The following is a 26,501-nucleotide window of genomic DNA, read 5'->3' on the forward strand; positions in this document are numbered from 1 at the left end:
TCATGCTGTGTTTGTATCAGTGTATTCAGTTAGAAAAGCTTACTGTAAAAAGTTACATTTGCACAGTTGTTTACAATGGAAGGCTACTATTTAATGCCATTTAATGTTATGTTTAATTTAATTTTATATTTAAATGATTCAGGCAAACAAAAGAGTGACCAAATACTTTTTGTATACTACAGGCACCTTTCTACAATGTTCAGGTTTTGTTTGCACTTTATTTTTATCAACCTACTTGGGAAAATCATCACAAAATAAAAGAAAAAAATGTTTTCAACAGCTTCTGTCATCTGCAAAAAATTTTGGGGGAAAAAAATCGATTTAAATCGTGAATCGGATTTTTTGTAAAAAAATCGGAGATTTTTTTTTTAGGCCATATCGCCCAGCCCTATGTCAGCGTGTGAGCTAATGCACAGTTTCGATGCATATAGCAATTTAACCCAACACCTCTGCCAACTAAATCCTCGACCCCAGCACAGTTGTGCTTTTTGGAAACCCCTCAGCTGCCCCCATTCACATTAATGACTTTTGGCATTCCTTCAAAAGACGAGGATATCTGCTCATTTTCCTTTGGATCAGATTGGAGCGACTCCAGCAGTCTGGCAACCCTGGGAGCCAAACACAAACATCCCCGTGGGGGGCTCTCAGTGTGACCTCAAGACAGGCCGCCGTCTACCCCACATTTACATGTTGGGAAGGGGGGGGGGGCTTCTAACATGGAGATGGATGTTGCAGGAAAGCCACTATCATTACTTACAAGTTTGAGGACAAGCATCCTTAAAGAAAGTCAGTTAAATGAGCAGGGAGCGTTAAAAAAAACAAAAAAGAGGCGGACCCTCAGATCTGATGTCTGTGGAAGATAACAGGGTTGCAGATGATGATACACACAGACTTCCTGAAAGAATACACTAACGTGTACACAGTCAGCCTGCAACGTGACGGTTCCTCCCTATTATTGGAATGTCATCTGACTTCCAGCGCAGCCTCCAGTTACTGCCCTTTTTCATCACCAGCTGTGTGTGTGTGTGTGTGTGTGTGTGTGTGTGTGTGTGTGTGGTCCAATACAGTGTCCTAGAATGCAACAAGATGCAGTGGCTCGTGCTCATCGACCTCCCTCTCTTCTAATCCATCCATCCTGTCTCATAATATTTGCCAAGTCAACAATAAACCTGATGGATCCTTTGTGTTTCTGGTCATTGGTAATGAAAAGTAAAGCAATTTCACTGAAACTAATTTAGAAAAGTATCTGTATATAAAACCCGGGAAAAATCAATAGTCATACAAAAAGAAAAGGTTTTATAAAATTGAAATTGCCTCCTGCTAAAATGTTTTCATTACATCTATTTAAAAGCTTGCCATGTCTAATTTAATGTTGGATAAGAGGTATTCTATTTCGAAGACCATTAGATATTGCCACTAAGCTGAAATCAATTTTTCCAATTGCATACCTGGTAAAACAACAGGTAATAATACAAAGCTGTCCAAATCATTAGGCTCATTTGGTGAAATGCCAAATATCAGCATCAGTCTTTCTACAATTTAGTTATTTAAAATTAATGGGGCCACATTTGCCACGGAGACACACACACACACACGCTTGGCATCACTCTCACATCTATATTAAGCTGTAAATCCAAGCACAGTTACACGTCTAAATCAACGAACTCTTAAAAGGTGATTATAAGGCGGAGAAGGAGGTTATTGATGTGTCATTTCAACAGGAAGGCCCGTTAGTAAGCGTGTGTGTACTTACTAGCGAATGCCAGGGCTAGACTTTCTTACACACACACCTGACCTTTTCAAAATCCTTCCGACATTTACAGGGCCGATGCGAAGGGGCGAGGACAGCTCATTTACATAATGATAGGGCCTAACTGAGACAGCCATCAACACAAAAACCAAACCAAGACCTAAGCCCCTCGCTCCACTGGAACTAATGAGATACTGAGCACTTACTTTTTTCCTTCTTTTATCAGGGTGGAAAAAGAACAAACTCCTCTCATTATCCATCAATCACATTCCTCTTAATAGACTAAATGTAATGCCCTCTCTCTGTAGTGATGATGAATAATCTCTGGCTTGGCAGAACTACACTGCTCACAAAGAATCCCCCCCATGTGCAGGGAAATGGTTGGAGCTATTGCTCAAGTAGAATTGCCAAAAGAAACATCTCCTCAGAGGTTCTGATTGCTTTTGCGTTCGTGGGAGGGCAGGGTGTTGTGAAAATGTTCTGGTATGAAAAACAGAGCATTTCAGAAGGGTTGATACCGCTCTGGCTCACAAGAAATCCTAAAGGCCGTGACAGGCCACGGTGAGCTCACATGTGGTTTACTTTCCCGTCTGTCTGCATGTCGTTCCTGTCACAAACAGCGTGGCCTTCAGTCAGAAGAGAGGCTGGGAGATGGGTGAGGGGGGGGGAGGGGGCATCTGAATAAACCAATGACTCATCCTTCAAACAAAAGCACTGTACAGGAGAGAATGAAGGACAGATGTAAATAAAGAGACGAGAACAAGGCCCCTGTATGTACTCGACGGCGGGGGTGGGGGAGGGAGCGAGGAATGGCGGGAAAGAGGGAGTTCGAGTGAGAAAGAGGGGAGAGGGGGGCGCCTGTCTTGATCAGACGCTGCCCGTTGAGTTCTCCAGCCAGTCGTGAAACTCAGCTGCAACCCTGCGCACTGCAGCAGGCTGCCGAAGAAGCCACCTGTTCCCTCGAAACCGAGGAGAGCCACCCAGAGTAGCTTTGCATCTGAATTAGCTTTGCTGGAGGACCTCAGGTACACGAGGACAAACGCTGTTTTGTGCAGAGCAGAGAGGGAAGCGGCCTCCTCCTCCCCCGGCCCTGACCCTGCATGCCCACCAGTTTCTCAGGCAGCCAGCCAGCCAGTCAGCCCCTGCACACACGCAGCTTACGCAGCCATAAAGACAATGCTCCCATAGCGCCATGCCCCCCCCCCTCCCTAAACCCCCCCCCCCCACATAAGCCCACCCCTCTTCAAATAAAAACATCTCCATGGTAATGGGCCAAGCATTTCTGACCCACATCCGTGGTCCCTCACAACCTTGACGTGGGGGGTAGTGTTATGGTGTAATTTCAGAGCTTAAACTGGACCCCCACCAGCCAGCTTTTATTAACTCCTGTACATATATGTGTAACTACAGAGGCCTACCGTAATTAAAAACCTATCAACCTCAATAAGGATTTTTTATTTATTTTTTTTACATTACAGCGAGGCCATATTAAAGTGGAAACTTTGCAGGGAATTAAATGAACTTCTCTCAGACGCAGCATTGAAGGTGGAGGCAAGTGGTTGCTGTCGCTGCTCGAGAGGGAAAAGTTCCTGCTTCACAGTTGCAGCTCAAGTTGCATATCCTCCCTTTTACCCAAAAGGGGGTCAGAGGTTCACTCAGAAAAGAAGACTTAAATGAAAGAAAACTAAAAGCGTGTACCGGTTAAGCCTTGCGTTTTCCCTCGCTCATAAATATGTAAAACATAGTGTTTTGTTTTTCTGCCACTTTTCTCCCTCCCCTCGGAACACTTCATGTTCAGTAAAATGAAATTGGACAGAAAAGGTCCACTGCATGAATAAGTCAAGAGTGACTTTGCATACGAGTCGTGATTAAAACAAACCCACAATCAACTGTACACTCCCGCAAATGTGCGGTGTACTGTGGCAGAGCGTGAGATCAAGTCCTACATTCTTGCCCCAATTACTGCACAAAACAAAGAGCTGGCCCAGCAAGGAAGCAGAGAAAATGTTGAACTGGTTTCACACCATACGCATTCATTCATATGTTAATGAACTGTGTGCCAGAGATATTTTCTCTGCTTTGTGGGCCGACTCACTGTGGCAGCGGTACCTGTAGGCTACACCGACATAGGCTCAAGTGGACTGGAAAAGACCTGAATAATGTACCTGTTTAAACAGGTTGCCAGGGAAGCAAGGTGGCCTGTAACCTTGTTAAAAGTCAATACCACCTAATTTACAATAAAAGGCAAACATTGGGAGTGGTTCGCTGTATGCAAACGGTGCAGATGTTACAACAACAAACTAGGCAGGGCAGGTTAAAGATGTTATCAGTGCAAATGATGGAGTGTCAAGTTGTTGCTCTCGGTGTACATTAAGAGCTGCTTCCAGCCTCGTTTTTGTCAGCTGAAGTGTGAATAATAGAAGATGGAGGGGGGGGGGGGGGGGGTGTAGAGGAGAGACTACCAAGGACAGACTGGAGCAGTGAGGGCAGAGCTCTACTGTGGCAGTCAGCGGGCACCTGGAGGAAAACACCTTGCTGCTCCACAGAGCCACACCTTAGGAGAACTCAAACACGATGGCGTCACCGACCGAAACTCGGGTCAGAGATCGCTACAGCTGGTTCACGACTGAAGAATGAGGAAAAGGAACGCGGTAGTTCTCAACTTTCATTTCAGCTGACTGTCGTCAACCAAATGTAGACATTGTTAGGTGTTAATGCTGAAATTAACCTCGCCAGTACAGCGAGGGACGAAATCACCTGGTGTATTTTCCGCTCCTGTCACCGCCCTGACAGGTGGTGGTAGTCAGGTTTAAATGCATCTCCTCTTGAATTATTAATGCTCTGAGACGGAATGAAAGGCGAGTATGCTGCTCACAACCAGCTGGACACCATATGAAGTTTTTTTTTTTTTTTTTTTTTTTTTTTTTAAATAAGTGATCATTTCTTACCGTGTTGAATAAGTATCGACGCAACCAAGCAGAGCAGTCCGATCATTTTGGGGCAGTCATGCCAATTTCGGGCGTCACGTCTCTCCATGGTCGATTACGGTCCCCTTAGTGAAACCAGGCACGCAGTCTCTCTGGAATTATTTAAAAAATGAAATTGTGCAAAAAGGCGAAATAAACTTGTTTGTCTTCAGGACAGAGCAGGAGTCCGACAGTCTCTTGTTTCAAATGCCCCTCGCTGCGCCTTTAAGACGGAGTCTGCTGAAAATGAATGAAAATCCTTGTGAATTCGTGCCGGAAGCGCACAGGTGAATATTTCCCCCTCAGCTGGTGCTCTGGATGTAATGAAGTGCTGCCGCGCTCTTGTTACTCCAATAACTAGTTCCTCCGAAGCGCGCGGCTGTCCGACTGTGTGTGACTGACTGGGTGATGTCATCAGGCGTCACAGCTCTCTGCTGCCCGAAAACCAATTAGGACCAGCGACGGCAGGAGGCGGAGGCGGTGGGGGGGGGGGGGGGGGGGGGACTCTGGGAACAACTTGTTGAAATCGCCAAAAGCAGTTCTCGAAACTTGTAACTGGGATAGCATCTAAAGTCCGCCGCGGATTTGGCTTTGATTTCTGTCATGCTGGAAATTGTCCAAAAACACGTGATTTATATCCAGGAATATCCCTATGTGGAGATATTTTGTCAAGCTCCCAACATCTGAGGAGTATCACCTCCGTTCATTCGCACTCAATGTGGCCTCAAAGTAATCCTGTATGATTGCTTTAAATGCATACAATTAAATAAACAGCTTTTAATGCAGCTATCATCAACAGGAGAGCGTCTCTCGGTATCTATGTAAAGTTACTCCACTATGTATCCGAGTCAGACAGTTTCGATGTAGTGGTGAGGTAGACTTCCGTGGAAACGGATGATTCTTACGCCCTCTGCTGTATGTTTCTGCACACACACATACACACACACACACACACACACACACACACACACACACACACACACACACACACACACACACACACACACACACACACACACACAATTGAGATGAGCTCACTCCAACACAGCAGATGCCAAAATCAATGAACATTCGTTCATGAACGCCAATATTCAAATCCAGTGGCAGTCAGCAAAATCAAATCAAGAGGAAACAGCTTCTCGTGTATCTATTTACAGACTCTTGTTGATGAGATTTTTTTTTTCTCCCTTCAACAGAATAACTTCCAATTCATTTTTTGCCCTATTTTCCTCTGAGGCAGGGTGCATACTAGCATAGCGAAGGCATTATCTGGCTTCGGTCTAATCCCTACACCCAAGTGTTTTACAGCCAATGTAATTACATCTCCATAAATCCCACAGTTTAAATCGTGCTGCGAGGTTCCTTCTGTTCCGTTTCACAGATTCCCCTCCAGTGTCTCACCCTCTTCTTTTTCAGTCTGTATTTCTGAAGATGCTGATAATGATCTGAGGTCAAACAATGTTCTGCACACCAGGAAAAAACAAAACAAACAATTCCTCCTTTGGAGACTTATGTATTCAAAGAGACAGGAGGGGTTTCATTTTTTTCCCCACTCCTTGCCCACTGTAAATCCAGAGACTGTGAAAGCATCTGCCATGCAAAGAGAGCAGCTGTGGGTTTTTAAATGCCAACAGTACTTTGCATAGGCATATTTTAATTTTCCAGCCGTCTTTTGGCCCTGTTGCTGAAGGTTTGAGCACCAGCAATCGTGTACGCCATATACTGTACACTGTACTGTACGCATTCATGGTAGAATATGGAGCTTTGTAGAAAACGGCCACCAAATGGAGGATTTCATCCATTTTTCATACCCGTACCAAATCGACCTTCACACCTTCCACTTTACAGCTACCACACACTTTACTTATTCACTGCATCACCTATTTGTTTTCCTCGCCATCTTACACCTTCCCTTCGTTTACACTTCACTTTCCTCTCCCTGCTCGTCATTCCCCCCCCACCCTCTCTCCCTCTTCCCATGTCATTCGATTTCCTTTGTCCACTCGTCCTTCACTCCTTGCTGCTATTCATCCTGCCCTCCATCCTCGTGCTCTCCGGGGGTCTGTGGCAGTGATAATGAAGCGCATAGTTAACAGATATTAGCTCATTGGCAGTGGATTCATTAGAGAGAGCCAAGGCTTATGGTGATTATTTACCCACAGACGAGGGGCCACAGGATCAGTGTGATCTGTGTCAGCAGCCACAGGCTTCTTTGAAGTCACACAGTCGCCGTTCCCTTGCAACGCACTTTTCTTCTCCCTGGGTTTTCTCATTCCATCTGAGCACCTCTCCCTCCACGTGTCTCCTTGCTCGCTGCACTCCCATTTTTTTCCTCTTTCCCTGTCATTAGATACCCACAATACATATCTGCTCCCTCTCCCTTTCCTTCTGTCACTATCTCTCTTCACCGCCCCCATTCACTCAATGGTAATTACGGAAAAATCTGTAATAGTGCTCAGAGGAGCTGATAATACCTTTAGCTTAATTAAAGACATTTATGGGCTGTGAAGACATGTAGCCTAGAGGATGCTGTGCACCCACACCAACCCAAACTCTTAATTTCACTTTTATCTCCCTCAATCCCTCGCTTTCTGCTTTTCTTATAATTTTCTCAGTTTCACACACGTTCCTTTTGTCAAACTGGATGTTAAGGTCAGAAGCTATGCAACTAATTCCCCAGACGTTCAGCTCTGAAGTGTTGTAAGACGTTGTAGGCCTACATTGTGGTGTACGGCTTGTGTGGGTTCACGGTAATTCCAGTACATGTGGTTTATCAGCCTCAAACACTCACACACGTATTTGATGGCAATAGTGACAGTGTTTTCCTGTTGATTATCCCAGTGTCGGCCACATCCTGTTGGGCTGAGAGATGCGCAGCATACGTGGTAACATGTCAGTCAGGGACACCAGTAACATTGCAGGAAACTGAACAATTCTTGGAGCATACTAGAAAGGTCACAGTGTTGGAGAGACAGCTGCTGCAGTGAGAGCGTGATGATGGAGTTTGCTTTTCTCACCATTATTCTTGTTTCGACTCTTGAGGTATACTCCTCTCACTCTGGCATCACAGGTATGAAATAAGAATGTACTTTCTGTAATTGTTTTAGAAATGATTCCGAAACTGAGCTGGGAAGTGAGTCTACATTTCCCAGCGAATGTTCATTTTATAGTGCAAACATGAATGGTCATTTATTGGCTTTAATCTGACCATCTTTAAAGTTAACATTTTACCCTAAACGACACTCGCTCAATCAATATACGTGTACCGGTATATATATATATATATCAGAATCAGCTTTATTGGCCATGTATGCGTACGCATACAAGGAATTTGACTCCGGTTTTCATGTTGCTCTCAATGTACATACACAGAATATACAAATAAACAAGAAAGATATAAAAACAAGGACATTAAAGACAAAGTAGAACAGAGGTAAGCCTACACATTATATTCACTGTGTGTGTGTGTGTATATATATATATATATATATATATATATATATATATATATATATATACATACATATATATATATACATATATATATATATATATATATATATATATATATATATATATATATATATATATATATATATATATATATATACATACATATATATATATACATATATATATATATATATATATATATATATATATATATATATATATAGTTAATCGTCATTGTAAATGTTCCTCCTGCCTACTGGCTGCAAAGAGATCCCTTTCCTAAAATCATTTCACTGAAGGAATGATTAAAGGGGTCAATAACTCTTTCCAGAAGGCCCCCAAATTCTGCACTTTCACCAACATTAGCACCGAAAGTGCAGAATTTGAGGGTCTTCCTTAGAAACTCATCTGAAAAATTATAATGCTTGACATTTTGTCACCTCTCCCTCAGATTGGGAAGATGCTGTGGTGGCTAGAGAGGGCGTGCCTACCACCTTGGACTGCACTGATGCAACAATGAGGGGTGCCGTGGCCATTAACTGGAAGGTGAAGTCGGTTGGTGTTGATGAATGGAAACTGGTTCTCTCAGCCAACGAAAAGAAAAAGTTCTCTGGTGGTGCCTCAAAGACATCCATGCGATTGACCGACCCTGACTTTCAAGACACCGGGGTTTTCTCCTTGTTCCTTGTTCCCAGAATGGAGGACAGCGGCCTCTACTCATGCTCGATAAAGCAACACCAGAGGGAATTGGAGAAGATTATCCTCTTAGCCATCCTGACAGGTAGGAAAATCACCAGGTTACATGTGAGATTTTGAACACCGTCTGCTCCCCATGTATGGTTTTAAGTTTCTACAGCAAACAAGTGCAGATCAATATCTCTCCAATATCTATTTAAATATGTATTCATATTAGTTTGATGTCGTTTCATTTTTTACTGATGTAAATGTACTTATTTACTTTAAAATCTCCATGAGGCCTCTTGATATATACGCTTATAAGAAATGTTACATAACTCATTATTTGCTTGATTGCAAAGTTAATTAGAACCAATGAGAAATGACCTTTGCCATACTCAATTTACATTTCACACACACAAGAAGTGCAGTAGTACAAGTTTGAGCTTACTGTACTTCTATTTCATGCTATTTACTTGCTATACTTCTACTCCACTAAATGTCAGAGGATAATATTGCGCTTTTTACTCCACTACGGCTAAGTTACCAATTACTCTGCAGATTGATACTTTACAACCAAATTACGTGAACAGATGCAACAATAAAATGCTGTTACGGTGTAATTTCATTACTGATAACGATCCACTAATAATTCCACTCCTGATTTCCTGTGTCCTCCCTGATCTTCAGTCACTGTTGTCCCCGCTGCACCCATCCCTCTGCTCAGCACCCTGCGGCTGGCTGCCGTGGTTAATCCTGGCTATGCCATCACCAGCATCACCTGGGCAGCACCTGGCGGCGCTTCCATGAAGAGCGAGAAAAAAACAAATACAGGCACAGTGGCCAAACTGCCACAGGTCCAGAGCAGTGACAGCGGGGCCTACATCTGTATGGTGCGCCTGTGGGGTAACAGCGCCAACACTCTTTTCCCCTTCAAAGTGGACGTGATTGTTGATGGTGAGACTGGATTTGAGAGTGAGAATAGCAAAAGTATTGAGGAATTGAATACATTTACTCTTGCTTTTGTTGATGTATGAGTGGGCATCAGTGCTAGAAACTGAAGCATTATTTATTTATGCATCCTGTAGCTATACAGTTATTCAAAGTATTTACTTTAGACCAGTTTCAAGATTCAGAAGTCGACTGTAGATCTTGACAGAAATTCAGCCAGTCCTATGAATATTATAGTTGCTACATTTATGTATTATTCATTATTTGCCCCTCCCGTCTTGCTTCTCTTCTCTCCACAGATGACAATGTGGCCTCATTCACCAACATAACACATGGTGAGTGACTTTGTAACAGTCTGAAAGTCCTGTGTCAGCAGTTTGATAATCAGGCAGAGGAGAATGCAAGACGAACTGAAGAAGTAACTCTCAGCATATAATCCCTATTGTTGTAGGATCTCAATTTCCCTACTCTCTTACTATTCAGTTTACTCTCTCTGTCTTTAGCCATCCTGTTTTATCATGAATTCCCTTTCTATATTACTGAATGCACTCTTTTGTCTTCATAGCCATCTCTACTCCGTCTTCCTCACCGTTTCATCTATTTCATCACGATGGTTTCTCTTGTTTTTCCTCTTCCCTCCTTGCCTGCAGACAGCAATATCTTCACTGCCACTCAGGATCGGACCCTGTTTGCCCTGACCTGTCCTGGTGTCCAGGGGGACTACGTCCGGCTGCACTGGCGACCTCCAGACAGGAAGTACATTGATATAATGCTGGTGTACCAGAATGACAGCTGGGGGGGTTCCACCTTTTTCACTAATCACAGCAAGAGACTCCAGCTCGCCGGCCCACCCTACAACGCAGAGGCCGGGAGCTTCTCCTTTCTACTCACCCCTGAGTTTGAAGATGGCGGCCTCTACATCTGTGAAGTGTTCCTCAATGACAACGCCTTCAGCCGCAGGACCATGCTCAGCGTGCTGAAAGGTACAGATCGGGGTCAGGAGGGGGAGAAAGACGAGGGGGAGGTGGATTAGGAGGGATAGAACAAGGGGCGGGGATCGATTTAAGAGACGAGCGGTGTCACTTTTACAATAAGCTTGTCTATTTGTCATGTATAAAATGACATTTGTGGAGGCTGTTATGCAAATTAGCTGCAACAAAATAGACAAGTAAACTGATGGCTGACAAATTACCTTTAGGACTCCCCAAGTCTTTAGTCAGCAGGGGTATTGAACATTATTCTTACAAAAGATATATATATATATATATATATATATATATATATATATATATATATATACATATATATATATATATATATATATATATATACATATATATATATATATATATATATATATATATATATATATATATACATATATGTATATATATGTATATATACATATATATATGTATATATATATATGTATATATATACATATGTATATATACATATATATACATATATACATATATATACATATATATATGTATATATATATATATGTATGTGTAGATTACCATATAGAACTAGTTTGAATATGTGTGTGTGAGAATCTGTTAATGAGCGGATCAGTATGTGTATTATTCATCATCAGACATTCAATCAATTGAAGCCGTGAAAAGAAATAGTGTGTGATTCTCTCTATTCTTATCATGAGTCCACCTTAATCATTTTCTACAATAATGATGTGCTGATGTACTAATAACACTGTCATATCATTATGAGTGCTTTAACCTCCATGTATGCAACCAGCCATCAAGAGGACATGGGAGCAAGTAAACACGAAGCACACACACAATTCAGAATGGTAGTCAGAACAATATGTGCCATGGTAATGTAATGAACACATCCATAAGTTCATTAAGCGCCAAATAAACTTTGCGAACAGCGCGGCATGCAGCGGCTTTCCCCATGTTCTCCGCATCGCCGACACTGTACAACAACGTAGCACTCGCACAACAGCGCAAGGCTGCATCCAGTCTGTGGGACAGTCAGTGCTCGGCTGCGGCGTTCAATGTATGGCTCGAGAAGGTCTGTAAATAAATGATTCCTTGTCGGCAGACTCGATAGCGCTCGTATAGGAAGTCATCATGATGTGATAACGGGTCTTGGCGATGTGGAAGAACTCTCTCCCTATAAAACGCTAATCTAACTAATATCCTCCTTCATCAATGGATCTATGAGGAAGGGAGCTCTACATTAATGCAATAGAGGCTTCTTAGTTTGCTCAGATGGTTTTAAGGATCACCGTGTGTCTCACTTTACATGCATTTCCGGAACTCCCGTATAACCCCCAGTATATGCGCAAGCGCATTAGACTACCGTATATGACAGGAGCTGCCATGTTTTCCGGGGAGTGACAAGCTTATCCAGCTACCTTCACTGAGCCTGCGCTGGAGCAGGTTCAAGCTTTTGGATGTGTTGCCATGGTGATTTTGCCGAACTTGCTTCGTGGAACCGAAAAGCCTGATCTACGTCATCTTATCCTGAAAAGTATCCGGCTAACTAAGTTAACGTTAGACACGTACGTGGCACGGGGCCCTGGTCAATGCAACAGCCATAACACATTACTCACACATTTATCATACTCATCAAATCATCAGTGACTCCTCTGACTGCCTCTGCATAAATTATGTTTCTCCAACCATTTATTCCCCCCAATAACAGTTTATCTGAAGGAGTAACAGCATGCAGGTGACACACAAGCAAAACTCCATGCAGCTACAAAAAAACCAGCTAACAGATGTAGCTGGTATAAATAGTGAGAGACTAATGGGGAAGTAGGACCAGGTGAACAGGAGCTGGTGAGTGCAGGGAAAACAAGAAACAGGTGAAACCAATTAGGCCGGGGCAGTAATCAAAAAGGGCAGGAAGTGAAGTGATCCAAAACAAGAACAGGAAGCCCTGAACATGAATGAATGACGCTTAACCTAAACTGAACTGCCACATACATACAGGTACATGAAATGTAACCTTTGCATTTTACCCATCCTAAGCATTCGGAGCAGTGGGCTGTTGTGAAGCGCCCGGAGTAACTTTGGGGTTCAGTGACTTGCTCAAGGACACTTCGACATGAAGACATGGGGGGGGAGCAGGGCATTAAACCGCTCATGAATAAAACGCTCTTACACGTTGAAAAGGGTTTACAGTTGCTCAAAATGGCCAGTTGTCATTGAGGCGGGGGGACGTGATGTTGTTTGACGATGCGGTTGTTGAGTATTTTCAGGCAGTCTCTTCTGGAAGGCATTCATAGTGTTGAACTCTGTTGTTCACAAGAAAAGTTACAGAAATAAAGATATAGTTGTGCCAGAAATGAAGAAAAAATAAGAGAGCTGAGCAAAGTTCATGCCCTGGCACCTCTCTCACCTCAAACACAGCAAGCTAATCACAAAATTGTCAGTTTCTGAAAAGTTACAGAAATGCTGGTTGCCTGGCAACCTCGCTGCGATGACGAGTTATGTGCTGTATCGTCCGATCCTCCGATCGCACATAACTCCCCTCAGCCACAACTTGTCTTTTTACATTTCTGTTTGTACGGATTAAACAAATGAGACATAATTGATTGGTGAGCTTTAGACGTTTGGACCGTGCCAGGCTAGCTGCTTCCCCCTCCTTCCAGTCTTCATGCAAAGCCAAGACAATCGCCTTCTGGTTCAAGCTCCACGGTGCACATGTAGACATGAGTTAATGTCAAATAACTCCTTAAATCCGAACAGTTTACAAGACAGTGGCAAAATAATTGGCAGAGGGTAATATAGATTAAAGGACCCATGTTTCTTGAAGCCCAAGCCCTGCTAGTGTGTCCTTAAGCAAGATGGTGAATTCTCACCAGCTGCCAGTGTATTGTGCTGTAGAAGAAGTGCAAAGAAAATGTCCCAGTCATGGATATAATGTCACATCGTCAAATGAATACATTTATATTATTGTTCATGAAAAGCTATACTTGACCATTAATGTAAAGATAAACAATTGAGCAGAACACCTGTTGATTTTCATGAGAGCGACTTAGAAAGGTTTCACCCTTTTCAAAAATATGCAGAAAACATTTGCACCCACACATGCAACTCCCAACACACACACACACACACACACATGCACATCCAAAGCCCTGTCATGGCGGCATTGGAAGAGTTTACTAATCACAGTCTCACTGGCATCCATCACAGCCGCCCAGACGTGACCAGCCGATCCGTCACTGTCACCCTGCTTCACACATCTGCATCCCTCAAACACACACACACACACACATACACATCCACCACCGCACTAATCATGTGACGCATATATTTTTACCCCACCTCATTATGAGTCTCATTATATCTGATTATACCTGCAGCCCTCCCACCAAGGCTGTATGTGGCCCACACTGATCACACTAATCAAGGCTGAAATGTGTGTGTTTTTATGTGTGTGTGTGAGGGGGGGGGGGGTCTGTGAAGCTTGATTACACCCAGATGAATCCTCATTTCTGTTTGACGAGACACTAAGCATCAGTCACAGTCAACCAATGCATTAGCAGCAAATCACTTTAATGAAGATATATTATTTTGACCCCTCTGAATTGTTCTTGTTTTTCATATTGCTTTCCCTTTCCCCCATTACTCTCTATCTGTCCTTGGCCTTTTCTATATTCACACACTACCCTTTAACTCACTTTCTCATCCTGCTTCGTTCCCTTCTCTTCTCTCCTGCCTGTCTTCTCGATTTACTCATCCTTTTTTCGATTTCTTTTCATTTCCTTCATGCCTCTGTAACATTCTCTCTCCGTTATGCTCCTCTCCCCTCCCCCCTGCCTCTCTGCATCACAGCAACAGTTAAAACCCGCCGTTCCTCTTCAAAGCTGGAATTGGGGTGCAGGTACTCAGAGCGGTCCCAGGTCCAAAGTGCCCATTGGACATACCAGAATAAGAGTCGTCGGCTGGACTCATGGGTCAAGGAGCCTGGCAGAATCACCACCAACCTGCCCTTACCCATCACCTCTGACACAGCCGGGAACTACACCTGCACCCTACAGCTGAAAAATGGGCAGACTGTCTGGGCAACGCAAGCTGTCACACTGCCCTATGAACGTGGGAGGAATGGTAAGTGTATGACAAAGACTGGTCTGTTTTCTGATTTTCTTTATCAACGCCATATTATTTTACTAGCACAGGAGTCCTGGCAGACTTGCCGTCAACTCAGTGGAGATAATGAACCATGAACGTGGAAGATTCTCGGCTATGTGCTCCGTGAAGCGTTCTAGGGCGCATTCAAGCCAACCTCAGGTCAATCCATCTGCTAGAGAGCCCACGGTTTATGGAGGAAAAAGCTCCTGACGGACACCATATGTTACGCTTTCTTAATGTGGTTAAAAGGGTCACAGGTCAAGACTACTGTGACATTGTGATTTGCAGATAATATCCAGCAGGAATAACTCAGTCCATTTACGTGCCCATTTTTCATAAAAGTCCACCACCGTTTTAATACCGTGCTCAGCCTCTTTTGAACATAAAACTTAGGCTATCACTTTTCTCATCACACTCACCCAGTTGATATGCGAATATATGAAGACAGGACCTTAGGACATCTCTAAATTATTCAGGCTTATTGTATTGGTGGCTGTGGGGGAGCACAGGAGGATGTGACATTTGAATGGATCCCTTAGCAGAGATGAATTCACTCCCCGTTACCCCAATACATCACCTTGGGTTGAGGGACCCAGAACTCATCATGATGCACGCTGATGGTACGGCTGTAAGAGTAATGGAAACGGAGGAAAGAGAGAGAAGGCGATAAAGACGGCGAGGGAAAAGAGGCAGCATGGATTCACCTGATTGGAAAGGCAGGATCAGAAAAAAATATATATAATGTGGCATTTGTCCAGTGTAACGGGGAATTCAGCCTAAGAAATATGAGCTACATATACATGGTTGAAAAGTGACAGGCTGCAATAGTGCAAGATAGCTCAAGGGTTCTTGGTTAATCATGAATAGTATGACAATAAGCAGTGACAGTTAAAAGTTTATAAATAGTTGTTCTGGTTAGCAAGAATATTTTGCACATTGTTGGCTCAAACAACGAACTGAAATATAATTTGGGGATAGCTTATGTCCTGTAAGCCACATCTGAAAATATAGTGACGGTTGTAGAAAATATAAATTCTGTATAATAAAATAAATTTCCCTGGTGGCACAGTTCATAGAATGCAAAATTGAAGCAATCATTGCGTTCTAAAGCACATGAAATACTTAATAAATGTCAGGGATGTTCTGCAATCATTTGCTATCCGGAGGTGGTCCATCATATGCAAAGCTTTCAAGCAGTTCTTTGGTCTGCCTTCTATCAGCCACCCTCCTCTACAAACGCACTGATATAATTCGCCCCCCCCCCCCCCCCACCTCATTTGAGATGAAATAGACGAGGAAGTGCCAATAGAGGAAAGGAAAAGGTGAGATAGAGGAAGTTGAGAAAAAGGTGCAGAAAGGAACAGGAAGAGAGAAAATAGCGATGTGCTCGTGAAAAACTGCAGGAGCGTGAATGCCTCACTTCACTGCACTCAATTACCATAATTCATACATTAAAGCCGGCATGGAGAACAGAGCAGGTCGTTCTTCAGGTCAGCACTCACCAGAGTACACCATTAGCAACCTCTACACACACTCACCAATCAATTACACCTCACACAGCACATAAAGATTGATCATGTTGATGCCGGCTAAAAGCTGTGACACCAGGCCCAAGGTGAAGCCCGCGGGCCAATCCTTTAACAAACTAAATGTGATGAGATGTCTGAGAGGACTTTACTTCTGCCAGGTTTCTGTCCATCAGATAAGATGATGATTCAATAGCAACACTGATGTCATCTTCATGATGCAAACGAATCAGACAAGTTCGATGGCATACGTGAGCTCTTCCAACAGAATTTGACTACTTATGTAATGTTTGTGATAATCATGCCTACGCCTTCTATTCACCTGTTTTCCGATGCTGCCTTGACAGGGTTTAGCTGAAAGACGATTTACATTGTTTGTGAGTATCCCTGGAGGCAGTTTGTTAGCTAGGATCTGATGTGTGAGTGTTCATTGGAAAACCTCTCCTGGCTTTACCGATACTACATAAATGACGACATACATTTTTAGATAGTGAGATAAGGAATAGATTTGCAAATAATTGTCAAATCAAACTACTCTGTATGGAAGTGGCAGCATCTGGTCTCTTCGATAATGGTGCCTTTCTGCTTGTCGGCCACGTTTCAAATTGACAATGATTACTGTCCAGACTGAGGGTATGTCAGATCGATGAGTACTCCGCTGTCGTACAGACTATTCTGTCTAACAGAGCCTGGATTTTATCGCCTTTTTCCACTGGACCCATTGTCTGTCACTGACAGCAGCATGATGCAAATGCATGTAACATGTTTGGGAAATCTCAACCGCAACAAGTCTTTAAATTCGTTGCTTTAAGAGTTTACGTAAAGGAAAAGATTGCCCTCTCTTGACTTGGAGAAAAGAGCAAACTTGAGAATAAACAGCAATAACTTCTTTCCATGTCATTCAACTACGCACGCTCTCAGCTCGATGAGTTTCATATTACTGTTCCTGGAAGCATTCATGGCTTTTTTTTCTGTCTCTCACTTTTTTTCCTCTCTTTCAGTCGAGGGTGGCACCCCCTCCCTGCTCCCATCTCTCTCCGCTTTATTACTCCTGGTGCCCCTGGTTGCTGCAGCTGTCTGTGTGTTGCTATGGAGACAGAAACACATTTGTGATCGCGGTGAGTCTTCCGGCGCTTTCTTTTTTTTGACAGCTTTCCGTGTTCCGTCCATCTTTGGCCCCTGTCGGCTGCCACTGTGTGATGTGGGCCGTGACATCCTCTGGGGTTGTTGTAATGAATCTGCCCCCTACGTCCCTCCCTCCCCTCCCTGTGCATTTGACTGTGCGTGTGTGTGTGCGTGTGTGTGTGTGTGTGTGTGTGTGTGTGTGTGTGTGTGTGTGTGTGTGTGTGTGTGTGTGTGTGTGAGAGAGACTATATTGGTAACAATCTCCCTGTACTCAGGTATTGAGCAGTCTCTGTCTGTCCACTCGGGTGACGCAGAGAACATCTATGAGAATCCTGAGGATATCAGACAGGTGATGAATTCAGACACTTTTAACAACTAAATGATGATTTTCCCTCCTCATTTTGCCCTCATCTGCCCCTCTCCCACTCCTCCCCTCTGGTATTAAGCACTCTTTCTCTTCTCTTTTTTTTTGTTTCTCTCACCCTCCCCCCCACTTTCCTGCCTTGTCTCTATTGTGCCCTTTTTTCTTTTTTGATTTCCTTCTCTGTCTCTGTTTTTTTTTCTCTGATTTTCATTATCCCTCCCTCTCTGTCACTTGTTGTTCATTAAACCTGTTTTCTTCCTTCTCCTCCGTTGCCAACAGGCTCCTCCCCAGGGCTCAGTCTACATGGTGAGTTATTGTGTCGTCCCTTGCGCGCGCACAAAGGCGTAAGTGCACATGTGTGTCTGTGAGGAGATGTGGCACACACATCCACCAATGCACACATACTCTCACTCTCTCTATTGCTTCTTCCCGAAGCTGTCAGCAGATATGTCTTCCCTCGCTTTTGAAGTCCCCTCCTCCAATCTGTCAGCCCTCTCTCAGATAAACCAATTGTCTATCAACTGTCACTCTTACATTAGTGGTATTAACAAATCAATCTCATTACACAGGGCACAGAGGGACATAAATCTGGCCCCAGAACCACGAGGCTCTACTCTCTCTTTCTCCTCATCTTCACTCATTTTTTCCCTGCCTCCCTTCCCCCTTTTCTTCTTTATGCCAGGATTTGAAGCCAAGAGGAGAGGATGATGTCTATAAGGAACTGGAGTGGTAAGCAAAAAGCCTTGCATTACCTGTGTGTGCTTTTGTATGCTGAACTGTGTGTGTGTATGTGTTCATGTGTGTGTGTGTGTGTGTTTGCACTGTTACTCATCTGACCCTCACATTCCTCTCACACTCCCCAATCACCCTGGCCTGAACATCACTCTGACATTGTGGCATAATATCACGCCATGCGCTGACAGGCAGCGCTCCTTCGCCCCTGTGTGTTGTTGTTGTTGTTGCGTGGGCTGTCTGTGTTTGTGTTTAAGGAAGAATAAAAGGGACTGGGGGACGAGAGATTTTTGTGCAAAATTGTCTTTGTGCTCTGTTTTCAGATACGAACAGTGTCAGAGCTGATCACCTACCCACATCTCATCCTCATCCAGCTGTCACATCCGCTCAGTTCCCAGTTGCAGCAGAAGGCCGTTATAAACAAAAGAACTGAATGTCAGAGTTGGGATTTGAAGAAAAACGTCCGTGCTTCAGGGAAATGCATCAATTGCTTGGATGTTTTTTTTTGGATTTTAAACTATTGCTCTTTATAAGTACTTCATTACTGCATTACTGAGTTGCTTTGATAGCTAGCTGCACATATAGAAGAAAAGGGGAACGATTTGAAATGTGTCCCAAGTGTGTGGAAGTTAATATGTTATATTGTTTCTGATTTGAGCATTTGTTATTGAACCAGTTGTCTTGTAATTCTATTGATATCTTTATTTAAGTACATACATTACTAAATAAAAAGGTCTGTACTGTTCCTTGTCTCCAATACCCTTTCTTCCAACAAATTACCAAACGCTTTTGCCTTTGAGTTTATAGTCATTGCGGGCTTCCGTAGTACTTGTAGAAGAAGAATGGCCAGCTGGATGTGGCTCCGCTGTATTTTAGGGCCTCATTTGCAACGAATTCACCGTTCAACGGACCAGTCTCGACCCGAGGGCAGGGCCGGGAGGAGGGTAGGAATACCTATAATATTTTGCGTTTGTTTTAGAACAGCCGACTGCGAAAACCGACCAGTATTTAATCTGTTAGCATTCATGTAGCTCCGGCTGCGTCCCGGAAGTGTCAAGCGTTTGTTATTGACACCCTGCTGTCACTGCACAGAGCAGCCGGGGTGACAGTTTGTAAATGAATGAAATGACAGGCGCACATCAGTACGCTCTTCTTCACATGTTCAATTAATTTATGCTTCACCGCGACGGTGATAGCGACAGCCCGTCCAACTGGAGCTTCATAAACTGTTTTCGTCTATGACACTAAGCTTGTTAAGCTAACGCTAAGTGGGAAGCAGAGAGGGGAAACTTTGCCAGCACGGGATGAGAAAATACTAAGAGTAGGCTTACATGTTTCCTGTCGCAGAGCCAGTGTAGAGACTGTGTGTAGCTGGAATATCTGACTATATCCATAACGTTATCTAAATGGATGCAGTCCGTGGTACTAGCTGCTAGCTAGCGATAGCTATCTGAAAGGCAGACGTTAAAACAGTGCTCATGGTATGAACATGTTCTCTCACAGCAGGGATGGAACTACCAACCCAGGAGTCTGGAGAAACACACCGACAGCATCCTCGGTTGGGTCAGTGTGATTGATGATACTGCATGGACAAGGTTAAGAAGTTCTGTCAAGTGAAGTTTGTGTTTTCTTCCTCCAGGCTTCAGCACTGTGGTCTCTGTCCTACTATAGCTCTCCTCTTCTCCTGTGCTACCTGTACAGGAAAGGTAGGTTGGATGAATTGTGTTGGGTGGGACTTATTTCTTCTCAACTGCAGTTATGACTAGAGCTGGGGTGATTGGAAATGTATTTTGATCAATTTAAAATAAATGAGCAGCGATGTTAAATAACATCACACTATCTCTGGTTCCAGCTTGTCCAATGAGAGGATTTTCTACTTTTCTTTCATTTAAATTTTTGTAAATTTAATGGTTTTTTTGTTATTGTTTTGGGCTGTTTGTTGACATTTGAAGATGAGAAGCTGTGATGGACATTGTCACGATTTTCTGATGCTTAATAAACCAAATAGTTGCATCAGTTGTGACATATCATCAAAATAGTTGTTCCAAAGAGGGACAGAAGTGGTTGTACAAGAGAAGACTATTTTGACTAGAACTGGGCAATAATTCAGTCTTCATTTATTGAATTTCAGCTAACTAACCTGGCATGTTATCTCTCTTCAGAATTATATAGTCAAAGATTCTGGAAAAAGGTGTAGTTACAACGTGTTTGTGTGATAGATGTTATACATGTCATTAAAGTGAATGAATTGGATATAGTTTTTAACATCAGTTGTACTTTGTGTAGTTTAGTTTTGCATACATTTTGCATATTATATTAGTGTGTATATGTACTTCTGCATATATATGCATGCTGTAAATAAAAAATTACCCAGATTAGTCTCAGAATAATCATTTTTACCTCATCTCCCAGTCCTACTTCTACTTGCAAACAATCCCCGCTTTTGTGAAAATAGTCAAATGTATTTTTTTGCCCTCGTGCCTTTATATTATATTTGGAGTTTATATTAAACTGAGAGCTTGACATGTTTCAGGAGAAATCATTCTCATTCAGAAGGTTTGGCAGTGGCAAATATGGATATAATATATTCTCCTTCAGAAGAAAAGCTGCCACTGGGGTGATGTTCTCTGTTCTCCTGCAAGTGGGATTAATACCAAGTTAATCAACTGAATCACCCAGGAAGACTGCAGCAATAGAAATGAATTGCCTGAGGTTGTGTGCTACTCCGTCGTGTATAATTGAGCTTCTGATATTGATTTATGCATATGGTTCTGGGGGGGGGGGGGGGGGTTGTTATGTGGATTTCTGTGACATTGTTGCTTTGTGTATTTTTAGGTTACATCTGCAGCAGTAAGCTGGTTCCAGTGAGTCAGTATGTGGGAACAGTGCTGGTATGTCTTCTAGGAGTCGCCTGTCTGAGAGGTGAGGCTCCAGGTTTCAACTTACCGGCAGGCGATGACTAATTCAGTACATTCATCTTATAGATATCGCATCGGATGCTGTATATGCCACATGCAAATAAGATTTCATTAACATTGAGACCGTTGTACAAGGTCTACACCCACAAAGCATACTAAACGCATCCTTAAGGCTTTGCAACAAAATACATGTGTACTCAGCCGATATCTCTCTCTCTCTTTCTCTTTCTTCGTGACTCCCGTTCCTCTTTCCTTTCCTCACCCAGGGTGGGGGAGATGGAAAAACTCGGAGTATCTTCAGTTTCTCTCCATTCTTGATGAAAACAAAAAGAATCACACGCCAACAAATAAGGTGCGGTCACGGCAACCTGAAGTACAAATCAGGATTTACTGTTGGTATTAGTATGAACAATTATTGGGGAATAATGGGACACAAAATAATATTACTCCTGTCTTTGTAAGTATCCATATTGACACATCAGAACTTAACTCAAAGGACAACTTATTTTTTGCTTCTGCTTTCCTTGTAGAAAACGCTGAGGTGCTATGACTTTGACTTCTCGTTCTGGCCTTCGGATTTCAGCTGGACAGAAGTCAGCAATCCGTACGTTTTTTTTGTTCTTGCGTTTGAAATGTTTTTACTGACATTCTATTACCACCAGGGGCAGTTCATTATGAATACGTGCACACTCAAAGAACTTTGAAGTTCACTGGATAAATGCATCCATCTGTTTCATTGTAAGCCTTTGACTCTGTGTTAAACAGAAAACTATCAAAGGCTGGCGTTTCTCTGCTAAAGCCAGAGCCCAGATTAAGAGGAGCAGCAGACAGTGTCCTTCACACTGTGCGGACTCTACCATGCCACATCATCGGGTAAATGCACTTTATGCAGCACAATCCAAAAACAAAGACTCTGCATGATTCCAGGGCGACACTGCAGTGAAGGGATTGATGCGGTCTGCATCTTATTTCACTCCTGTTAAGTCATTCTCTTCCCTGACAATATAAAGTATTTGTCCAGTGTTGCTCCTGTGTCATCATGTCTATTTTATTCCTCTGCAGTTTTCTTATTGCCCACTCATTTGGGAGGAGGATGCTGTACCCTGGCTCTGTAGGTTTACTGCAGAAAGCCATGCGGCCCATGCTCCTGCAAGGCCAGGCTAAGTTAATAGAAGAGGTAAAAAAAACAAACTAACTGTTTATATTCATCTCAATAAATACCGATTATCATTCTCTGTCGATTTGCCTCCACTTGTCACAGTGTGACGGCCAAAGGAACAAGCTTGTGGCCTGCGATGGCAATGAGATCGACACGATGTTTGTGGATCGAAGGAGAGACGGGGGGCAGACCGGCCAGACCCTGGTTAGTCTCTGCAATGATTTGTTGTTCCACTGGAACTCGTGTCGCATCAGTCATGGGTGGGTCCTGAAATGTATGACTTCTGCCACAGGTCATCTGCTGTGAGGGGAACGCAGGCTTCTACGAGGTGGGCTGCATGAACACGCCACTGGAGGGTGAGCACTCATAAGAGTCGAGATGTGTTTATAATGCAAAAGCACAGAATTTCTCTTCGATTGTCGTTAAATCTTGTGTTGATGTAGGTGGCTACTCGGTGCTGGGCTGGAACCACCCTGGCTTTGGAGGCAGTACGGTAAGCAGTGTTTTCAGATTTGCTACTAGCATTGGCTCACAAGTTCACATAGTTAGACAAACACAGTGGGGGAAACGACAGCATGTTGAAATTCTGGTTTCAATTTGACCGTATTGCCCAAGAGGGTGAGGTCCACTCTCATGGTCGATGTTATCAGTGGGGTGGAATAAAACATCGTAAATCTGTTTCGTCTTCGGAGGTGCGTTGTTGAGTGTTACTATTGTGTTTTAATAATGCATGGATATTGCTTTCTTACTTTCTGCCAGGGAGTGCCATTCCCCCAGAATGAGGCCAACGCCATGGATGTAGTGATCCAGTTTGCAATGCACAAACTGGGCTTCCAGCTCACTGACATTGTGGTCTACGCGTGGTCCATAGGAGGATTCACAGGTACAGCACAAACAGACCAATACATGATGGGCACTATGCTGTAAAATCATGTTATTTAGTCCTTCCTTCCTGGTTCTGCTGATCCCTACTCATTTCATCCCTCTTACCTCTTAATTTCCCTTCTCAGCCAGTTGGGCAGCGATGTCATACCCAGAGATCCAGTCGTTGGTGTTGGACGCCTCCTTCGATGACCTCCTGCCTCTGGCGCTCAAAGTCATGCCCGACAGCTGGAGTGAGTCCTGGGGGTTAAAGGGCAAACAATCCGTTATTTGTTTCCAGCAGGGAGCTGTCCTTCAGCAACTGAAATGTCTTTGTTCTCCGTTAGGGCCGTTGGTACAGCACACAGTCAGACAGTACATGAACCTCAACAATGCTGAGCAGCTTCTCAAGTGAGTGGGACAATCTATTTAATGTGATATTAATCATTAAAGTCCAAGTCCGGTATTATTGAACATTACGCAACATGTTGGAGTGGTGTTGTGAAAAAGGAACCTTTTGTTGTTGCTCAGTGATTTGCTCAATTAACACTCAACTCCTTCTCCAGATATCAGGGACCAGTCTTGCTGATTAGGAGAACCAGAGATGAGATCATCACCACAACGTGAGTCTTCATTTTTCTTCTTTCTTTTTTGCACCTGATGTCGGGCTAACGCAAATAAGATTTCCCATAATAATAATAAAATGTGTGTGTGTGCGTGTATATATGTGTATATATATATATATATATGTGTATGTATATGTGTGTGTGTGTATACACATACATACATACATACATACATACACATATATGTGTATGTATATATATATATATACACATACATACATACATACATACATACATACATACATACATACACACACACACAGAGAAGCATGTCAAATGGCATGCCATTTTCTGTACATTATAGCACTATAACTTACACCATAGTTGTATAATACTCAAACATAATTAGAAACAATTTCACACCAGAAACCTACCCAGAACTTCAATCATCTACCATTTACAACACAGTAATTGTCAGTACGTTGAGTTAATTGCCTTGCCAGTAGCTTTCACATGCCCACTCAAAGACCCCCGACACTCTATAATAAGTCGTACTCTGTATATTACAGGGGACCAGAGGACGTCATGTCTAACAGAGGCAACGATCTCCTGCTTAAACTGCTGCAATTCAGGTCGGTATTGTCAATGCTGGATACGATCAATGTATTCCGACTTGTTGAGTGACACAAGTGCTGTTGTCTTTTTTTTCTGCCTAGGTATCCAAAGATAATGACCGACGAGGGGATTAGAGTTGTCAGGCAATGGCTGGGATCCTCCAATCCCTTAGAAGAAGGTGCGTGTGACGTAAAAAACATCTTTTGTAAATTAGGATTTAAACGCTTGTGTGGTGAGTTGGTATTACAACAGCTCTGTGTAAAGCCAGCTCCCTCTTTCTCTACAGCATCCGTGTACAGCGGCTATGAAGTGGACGACGACTGGTGTGTGTCTGTGCTGCAGTCGTATCAGGCAGACAGAGATGTTGTGTTTCCATGGAGTGTCGGTAAGCCCTCAGGTCCTTTCCACATTCACAAGGCAGATAAACTGCACACAGGACTTCCCTCATACGTGCATGTTTCGCCTCACAGTACTTTCACACACACTCTGTATCTCTGTTCCCAGGTGAGGATATGACCATGGAGGGAAGACGGCAGCTGGCTCTTTTCTTGGTAAGGAAAGAGTCTTTTGGTATCCGTGCACTCGACTGTGCAGATGTTTCTTCTGTCTGGTTTTAAAGGGCAGCCACCTGTTGTCTTTATCACACCGTTCAGAGTTGGACTACAAAGTACATCCAATTTCCTTTTCTGCAGTAAACCCCATTTAAAGCTTACCTCTTCTCTCACACATCTATTCACAGACATCATTACCACGGAGGAACACCATTCTGGTCGCCATAGTAACCAGCTCACCTGTGCTCTCAGGTTGGCTGGTGTAATATATTTCACTGCGCTCAGCTTATTGAAGTCATTTAACATCAAACAAGACCAGTGCCATCAATTATAGCTAATGCTATGCTTCCCTCTGTAATTCCCTCTGAATTGGGCTTCATTCACCGCCGGTTGTAAATCCTTAAGAGACGGGAGATTTGTGAGGCACTGAGCCAGAAAGACCGAACCGAATATAATCAAGTTCTACACTTTTTGTTCATTGCCCTCCCACACCCCTCGTATCTATTCCTCCTCCACCCCCACTCTTTTTTTTCCGCTCTCCCCAGGCACGGAAGTACATGCGAAACTTTGAAGCGACACACTGTACTCCTCTCCCCGCCACCGAGTTCCACCCGCCCTGGAGACTGTAAAGAAAAGATGGATGGATGCGAGTAGCAGAGGATTTGGATGGCCTGTGGTCAAGAGCGTATTTCTAGCATGTGTGAATGTACAACTGTGATTTTGTTCCCGATTCTTTCCGACAGATTAGTCATGTTTAGTGTCGCTGTGGTGGCATCTGAAAATATCTGGTCTACTACTCCTCCTCAGCCACAAACCTGTAAAATATGGTGCATCTTATTTGTTTTGAGGTTAGATTTGATTTGTGCTGTTCAGTGTTAGTCTCCGAGGAAAAAGGCATTTTGTGTAAACGCACAAGCTATTTCTCTCCTTCCACCGCTCCCTCTTTGGCTGGATTTATAAAGAAGCAGAAATGCGTAGCTGCAATTTAAATATCTTTAAAATGCAGCCAAAGTGTTAAAGCTTTTCAGGTTAATTTCTTCTCAGTAGACACTATCTTTATGAACAAATCTGTATCCTAAAATCACGCTCTTACATGTTCTGCTGAATAAAATGTTTGACATAAGGGACTCATTTGCTAATTACTTGACACAAGAGACTGAGATTAATAAGATTGCCTC

At 43.2% G+C, this 26,501-nt stretch overlaps 3 protein-coding genes across 6 annotated transcripts in view; 2 read left to right on the forward strand and 1 right to left on the reverse strand.

Moving 5' to 3' along the window:
- The window catches only part of LOC306781894 (nectin-2), a gene marked incomplete at its 3' end in the record, with an annotated part of 70,737 nt that extends 65,667 nt beyond the window's left edge, over window positions 1–5,070 (reverse strand). For all 3 annotated transcript variants that reach the window (XM_079274993.1, XM_079274992.1, XM_079274991.1), the window contains exon 1: window positions 4,699–5,070. In XM_079274993.1, coding sequence (XP_079131119.1) covers window positions 4,699–4,786 — 88 coding nt within the window. In that variant the 5' untranslated portion in view covers window positions 4,787–5,070. The remainder of the gene's footprint in view (window positions 1–4,698) is intronic.
- Window positions 5,071–8,470: 3,400 nt separating this feature from the next.
- Window positions 8,471–18,664, forward strand: g6fl (g6f-like; the record flags this gene model as incomplete). Its single annotated transcript, XM_079276147.1, has 10 exons — window positions 8,471–8,543; window positions 8,621–8,950; window positions 9,535–9,801; window positions 10,095–10,130; window positions 10,446–10,778; window positions 14,610–14,882; window positions 17,434–17,550; window positions 17,833–17,906; window positions 18,201–18,227; window positions 18,604–18,664. The coding sequence occupies 10 exons, from the start codon at window positions 8,471–8,473 to the stop codon at window positions 18,652–18,654; spliced, it is 1,581 nt and encodes a 526-aa protein (XP_079132273.1). The 3' UTR covers window positions 18,655–18,664.
- An 818-nt stretch (window positions 18,665–19,482) lies between these two features.
- abhd16a (abhydrolase domain containing 16A, phospholipase) lies at window positions 19,483–26,446 on the forward strand. 2 transcript variants are annotated; one of them, XM_079274987.1, is made up of 20 exons: window positions 19,483–19,597; window positions 20,160–20,216; window positions 20,293–20,359; window positions 21,489–21,575; window positions 21,838–21,923; window positions 22,102–22,175; window positions 22,337–22,444; window positions 22,634–22,748; window positions 22,833–22,934; window positions 23,023–23,086; window positions 23,174–23,223; window positions 23,490–23,613; window positions 23,741–23,845; window positions 23,939–24,002; window positions 24,158–24,214; window positions 24,727–24,789; window positions 24,874–24,950; window positions 25,059–25,157; window positions 25,277–25,323; window positions 25,869–26,446. In XM_079274987.1, exons 1-20 carry the CDS (start codon window positions 19,496–19,498, stop codon window positions 25,950–25,952), a joined length of 1,632 nt encoding a protein of 543 aa, XP_079131113.1. In that variant the 5' UTR covers window positions 19,483–19,495; the 3' UTR covers window positions 25,953–26,446. The 2 variants fall into 2 exon arrangements, with proteins under 2 accessions (XP_079131113.1, XP_079131112.1); XM_079274986.1 differs by having other exon boundaries at window positions 19,491–19,597; window positions 20,157–20,216.
- Window positions 26,447–26,501: the final 55 nt, after the last annotated feature.

This window comes from Melanostigma gelatinosum, assembly GCF_949748355.1.
Source record: "Melanostigma gelatinosum genome assembly, chromosome: 9".
NCBI lineage: Eukaryota > Metazoa > Chordata > Actinopteri > Perciformes > Zoarcidae > Melanostigma > Melanostigma gelatinosum.

Bases quoted from the DNA above. Each gene is read 5' to 3' on its own strand.
- abhd16a (XM_079274986.1), top strand. From the start codon at position 19,496: ATGGCCAGCTGGATGTGGCTCCGCTGTATTTTAGGGCCTCATTTGCAA. The intron at 19,598-20,156 runs GTAGGAATACCT...GTTCTCTCACAG, and splicing joins AGGGCAGGGCCGGGAGGAGG to CAGGGATGGAACTACCAACC. The intron at 25,324-25,868 runs GTAAGGAAAGAG...CGCTCTCCCCAG, and splicing joins GGCAGCTGGCTCTTTTCTTG to GCACGGAAGTACATGCGAAA.